General features: G+C 64.2%; 1 protein-coding gene across 1 annotated transcript; it reads left to right on the top strand.

The window, feature by feature from the left end:
* Nucleotides 1-2805: 2805 nt before the first annotated feature.
* On the top strand, nt 2806-3390 carry BKCO1_24000148 (uncharacterized protein; the record flags this gene model as incomplete). Its single annotated transcript, XM_020273108.1, has 1 exon — nt 2806-3390. The coding sequence occupies one exon, from the start codon at nt 2806-2808 to the stop codon at nt 3388-3390; it is 585 nt and encodes a 194-aa protein (XP_020130537.1).
* Between the last annotated feature and the right edge of the window lie 2610 nt (nt 3391-6000).

Raw genomic sequence — 6000 nt, 5'->3', positions numbered from 1 at the left:
GGGGGGGACCAGAGCATCTCGTATCTGGCAGGGCTAGCGCGCGGACGGGAATCGGCGGGGCGTTTGGCAGGCCAGGAGAGAGGTCGATCTGGGCGGAAAGCTGTGTTTGCGCGCGTATCTCAGACGGAACGGGCGCACGGGAGTGGTGGTGCTGAGTCGCCGGGCAGGAGTCGGGTGTGGACGCGGAAGCGGGGGCGCCGACGTTCAGCCCCAGGGAGCACGCCAGCGATGGGGTGATAAACTACCGTGTTTCATCCCCATCCCAACCCAAAAGGCGCGCGCACCTCTTGTTCCGAGCGCCGGCCCCTGTTGTGCAGTCCTACTCAGCGACGCGCCGGCGCTGGCACCGCGACGGGCAGCTAGCAAGCGACACAAGCGACACCACAGCGACCAGCGCCGCGCAGCCGCCACGCCGCGCTCCTGTCCCTGCATCCCGGAAGCTCGCCCTCGCGCACTGATGAGCCGCTCCCGCATCCCCGGTGGCCTGTCCGCCGAGCTCCACCAGCACTCGTTCCATCTTCTTGCAGCTAGCCACGTCGCGCCGAATCACCGCCAAACGCCGGGCCCTGACGTCACCCGGAGAGAGCGGACGCAGCGACGCAGCGACGCAGCGGGCATGGATTCACGCTGCAAGGCCGTGTGCGCCGTCGAGGCTGGGACGAGGACGTGCGTCGTCTGCGGAGGGAGAGGAGGAGCCTGCGCGGTGCCAGCGGTGATTGACGGAGTCGAGGCGGGATGAGGGCCAGTTTTACCTCGTCTCTCCTGATAGACACGTGAATTGCCACCCCAGCACGCAGCCAAGGCGGGTTGGCCGTCGCGAAGGCTGCCCGGGACCCTCTCCCGCTCCGAGCTTCCACCCCGCCGGCTGTCCTGGCAGCGCGCGCTCCCCGTGCTCCCCGTGCTCCCCGTGCTCCCCGTGCTCCCCGTGCTCGACGAAGCCCCTGAGAGCAGAACTTGGCGGATGGGGCAGAATGATGTGCAGACCCGTCCGGTCCGCCCGCGCCGTCTCGAAGCCGGTGGTTCCGCGCGGTAAATAATGCTGCCCAAGCCTCATCCGCCCGCCAGGCGACACGGCCCGACGACCTGCCTCCCACTCTCGCCCGCGAACGCCTGTTCTGCAGCCGGCGTGCGTCTTTTTTGCTCTTTGCTTTTTCCAGCATGCTTTGCGTCTGCAGCGAGGATCCTGCCGCGCTGACGTGCGCCTTAGCCACCACTCACCGCGCCCGCCAGCACGGCCGGCCCAGAGCAAACGCCAGGGCGCCTCGCGACAGGCGACGCGCGACGCCCGCTAGGCCAGCTCCGGCCGGCGGACGTACCTCCGGCCCGCTCGAGAGCGGGTGGCTCCCGCGGCGATCGCCCAGACGGCCGCCCTGTCCGGCAAAGCCATAGCCAGCGCAACGGTTTCTCGCAGCCCTAGCGGCGGCATCTGCCTTGACTTGGGCACAATCATCGTAGCCTGACCTGGCGACGTCTCGGATCGGGGCGCCCTGAAGAGAGAGCATGCGCTGGATCCCGCGGCAGTGGTCCGCTCCGCCACCAATACGGGCGTCGCTGGAGCTTTTCCTGCACGCGCTGGAACCGCCGGACCGCGCCTCGCAGCCGCGCGCGTGGCCCTGCGCCGGACCCGTCGCTCGCCTGCGGCCACTGCCCGCATGCGGCGCCCGCTGGCTCCGCCCGGTGGTGGCACAGCGGGACTGGGCCGAGGGGCGGCGGCGGCGGCGGCGGAGGGCACTCCCGCTCCGCCGGGCTGTCATCAGCCGCATGGCTGCTGGCTTGCACGGCGCATGTGGCATGGCGTTTCGCGTCCGTCTCAGCCCAGGGCTAAGCGAAGTTGTGCACGCTGTGCGCTCTGGCAGGCGGATCTCGGCAGTGGGGCTTCCCCGCTGACATGCTGCAGGGAGGCATGGGCCCCGGCGGGCAGGCATGGGGGGGCGGGCATGGGGCTGCGGCTGCCGGGCTTTGTCGCCATCCCGGCCCCCTGCACGGCGGCAGCGGGCTGTCACCCGAGCATCACACCCACTGGCTGCATGTCAGCCATCCTGCCGTCGATCGCCGTCGCGATGGCGGCTTCGCGGCGGGCAGCGCTCGCAGAGGCCGCGGCGTCTGCACACGCCGATTCTGCACGCTAGGCGGGCACGATCCGGCGCGCGGTGGAGCCCCGCGGCCCCTGGCCAGCTTGGGCGTTCTGGCAGCCAACATGCGCGTGGGCGCCGAAAAAGCAACGGCGGGTGGGCTCCTGATGTAAGCGTGCAGCGGTTTGCCTCCGTGCTGCGGCCCGGGCGTGATGGCGGAATCTGCGCCAGCGCTTTTCCCCGAGCGCGCGAATGCAGGCGCAGGCCCAAGTGCCGAGGCCAGGCGGTCAACTGCTGGCCTGGGTGCTGGGTGCTGCGCGCGGTGCTGGGGAAAAGAAGGTTCACGCCCCCCCCCCCGGCCGCACGCAAGGGCGCTGCCCGCCTCAGAAAGCGAGGCGGTGCCCTGGCCCCGGCCGCGAGTCAGGGCCCCAGCCCGCCCGCGGTGGGTAAGTTTGCTGTAGAATAAATCTGCATCCAGCGGCCTACCGCTCAGTGCGCAACGGAGCTGGTCGCACGGCGTGGTGTGCTCGCAAAGTGCCTGCCTGCTGCGCATCCCCAAGCTGCGCGAGCGCGCCTGCTGCGCCAGATGCAAGGACAAAGTATATCTAGCACTCTGTCCTACCGCTCCCCTCCCCAGCTGCCCGTCCCTACTACATCTTGCACCAAGCCCCAGCCCCGACCCCGTCGTCCCCCCGAGTCCCTCGCGAGCCCGATCGAGTCGCGTGCCCGCGTCATGTCTGCCCATACCCACCACCACTACCCGCCCAACTCGTCGACACCAACCACCGGCCTGCCCACGCCCGCCGCCTCGCCCCAGGCCGACCTAGTCTGCTCGCCCTCGCCCTCGGCCGCCTCCCTCGCGAGCCACCAGGCCCCGCGCCGCATGCACAACATGTCCATCTCCAGCATCCTCTCGCCCGATGACGGCGGGGGGGCCAGCGCCTGCCCCCAGCACCATCACTACCACCACCACAACTACGCCGTATCCTCGGCCGCCGGGACCCCGCCCTCATCTTCGAGCACCTGCTCGCCCGCCAGCCGTGGAAGCGTGGCAGAGGAGCCCGCCACCAGCACCGCTGCCAGCAGCACCTCCTCCTCCAACAACAACAACAACAACACGGCCGCCGTCTTCAGCTGGAACGAAGATCCCGAAAAGATTGACGCCATGCTCCGCACCCTCAATCCGGACAGCGCCGAGTGGGTCGTCTGGAAGGACTGGGCTGAGTTCCTGGCCGAGGAGAAGGAAGCCCAGGCCAAGGAGAGAGAAGCCGCTGCTGCGGCCGCCGCCGCCGCCGCCGCCGCCCGCAGCACCGGATAACACCTCGCCACCCTTTTTCTTTATTTCTCCTTATTTTTTTTTTACCGAATTCAAGAAACGGGGGGACGGCCGAGAGGACATTGGGGAGGACGAGAGCGACACATGCATCGGGATTGGGACTGCCTTCTTGCTACGATCTACTGCTGGGCATTGGCGTTTCTTGGGTTTCTAATTTGTCCACTACTTTTCTCCTTCCCGACTTTTTCATCTTCCCCATCCTACCTCTGCCCCAATATTTTTTTTGACCCGGCGTCTTGTCGCCGCGTGGGCGGTGTAATTGGGATTTGCGTTCAGTGCGCCGCGGAAACACTTTCTGGAACGGGATGGGGTTTGGGGAATCAAAAGAGGCTTGGGGATATCCTGCAGGCTTCTGGCTTCTGCACAAAAATGTTCATAGGCATCGGGGCACTCGCTTTCTGTTTCATCAAACCACGGCCGGGGACTCGCTCGGGAGAAGGAGCGCAAGGGTACGGGCAAGAAAACTGGCAACCAGCATGTCATTTGTCATTGTCGTCGTCATCATCATTGTTATCAGCATGACCTCGTTTCCGCGATATCCCCCCTCCAGCAACTGATGACTTCACTTCCTTCAGAAAGGATTACGGGCTGGGCTTCGGCATGTCTACATAGCGGAACGAATCCCCCAACGAGTGGCAGTGGCACACTTTGCATCGTTAGACGGGCATCATGGGAAAAGGAAAATGGAACCCGTACCACAGAGAAGATGGATTTCTTGTCGAGACACCACAACCTGCCTGCTCATGCTTGACCTCTCGCTGCTGTGTGAATTGCCCAAACGGTTCGTCTTGGCTTTATTTTTACCTTTCTCCCGCCTGCGTTTCGCGGGATCGGTCCGCTCCAGCCTTACTGATAAAAAAGGACATCTGTGCGTGGGGAACCGCTGCGGCGGCGCCAAACGAGAAGTGTTCTGTGCTTCCCTTGGTGTCCACTTGAGAGGGTCCCGCCCTCTCTTCCCGCATCCCCGGCCCGCCAATCTCGGGCAACAAATCAGCTCACTCCTTCGTGGTGCTTCCAGACTCTCTCGTCATCCGTCCAGAGTGGGGACTGCTGCTGCACCTCAGTTTGCTCGACATTGACTCACTGCCTCCTCACCGTCCAGCAGGGCTGGCTAACCGCGGGGTTGGTAACAAGTAGAATCGCGAGCGTTGGTGGGACGACGTTGTTTTTTGTCGAACGGGCGTACGGAGCTTTACTATTTTCGCAATCTATTCCCCAAACCTCCCCCTACTATCGGTACGGTTACAGCGATCGGGTGCTGGGCGCCGCCCGCTTCCGACACGCAGCTCCCACGCCCCAGGTGTCGCTATAGCCGCATACGCACATGTTTCAACCCGACGACCCACCTCGACGCCTGATCCGTAAGCAATGGCCGCAGCACGTCAGGGTAGACGACAGGGCCTGCCTGATCACCCTGAAACTGCGTCGCATCGAAGCTCTGCTGGTCTGTCTGACGTACGACCGCGTCAAGGGCGATGCTACAGCGTCCCACCCGCCGGTGAGCCGAGTAGGCATTGGTGGGTCAGAGGGACGGGCGGACGACACACTCCCGCGGGCCGGTCCTTTGCACCTGTGTTTGCCCGACGACTGTGTTTGGGGCCTGGGGGGGCCCGGCCGTCTGGTATCCCGCTCTTCCACCCGCACTCCTGGCCTAGTCATGCGCTCCACTGACTCGACGTTTCTGCATGGGGTGGGGCGGGGGGGGGTGGACGATCGGAAATAGAAAGGCAAAAAAAAAAAAGACGGGGAAGGGGGCCTGAGCTGGAGACTATGTACTATGTAAGCCTGTAGGGTAAGGGCTTTTTCTGTCCGAGCGGTGACGGCGGCGACCGCTGCCCCCCATCGCCGCGCCGCCGCTCCACGCACGCCGCACCTCAGATGTGTCTTGTGTGAGATTTTTCTCTTGCGCGCTTTTTTTTGTCTCTCTTTTGTTGTTCGTTCGTCCTTTGTTGCCCTTGCAATCCCCCCTCGATCCGCTTTTTCTGTTCATTCTTTTCCTTTCTCGGGCGATACGGGCCTATGGGATGGGTTGACCGGCAGCGGTACCGCTTCCGCGCGCTGCTCTGCGACGCTTCTTCACCCCTCTCTCGTTCCCAAGGTGGTGGGATTCGTGGCTTGTGCATGGTTTGCCAGACCCACGAAGTTGGCCGTGGAGGCGGGAGGCCCTGCCGAATGGCTTCTACCTCCCCCCACCTCCTGCAGGTCCTTTTCTTTGTGTCCTCAAACTCACGCCTGACCGCCTTGGTCTTGCAGACGTTCTGGCGGTCAAGCGTTTTGGCGGCAAGGCACGGTCGTAGAAAAAGGTAATCATGCGTGAGAGGTTATCGTGTGAGCGCTTTCTTCGCCCCTTCCCGGCCCGAGTTATCCGTGATGCTCGTCTCAGCTGTATGGGTCGGTCCTGTGGTGAACGGGTCTCAACGAGGATCAGGCGGTGACGAGTCTTTGTGCCGGCGGGTTTCTGTGCGGTGATGGTGGTGGGCACCAACGTGGCCGTCTTGGTGGATGAGACATTGGGCAGGAAACGCTATAGTGGGGGCAAAGCTTGCTAATAGCGGATTTCCAGCCTATTGTTCTGTTTACTCAGTAGAGAAA

Source organism: Diplodia corticola, assembly GCF_001883845.1.
Source record: "Diplodia corticola strain CBS 112549 chromosome Unknown scaffold24, whole genome shotgun sequence".
Classification (NCBI taxonomy): domain Eukaryota; kingdom Fungi; phylum Ascomycota; class Dothideomycetes; order Botryosphaeriales; family Botryosphaeriaceae; genus Diplodia; species Diplodia corticola.
The sequence above is the reverse complement of the archived record's forward strand: the minus strand, read 5'-3'. Positions and strand labels throughout refer to the sequence as shown.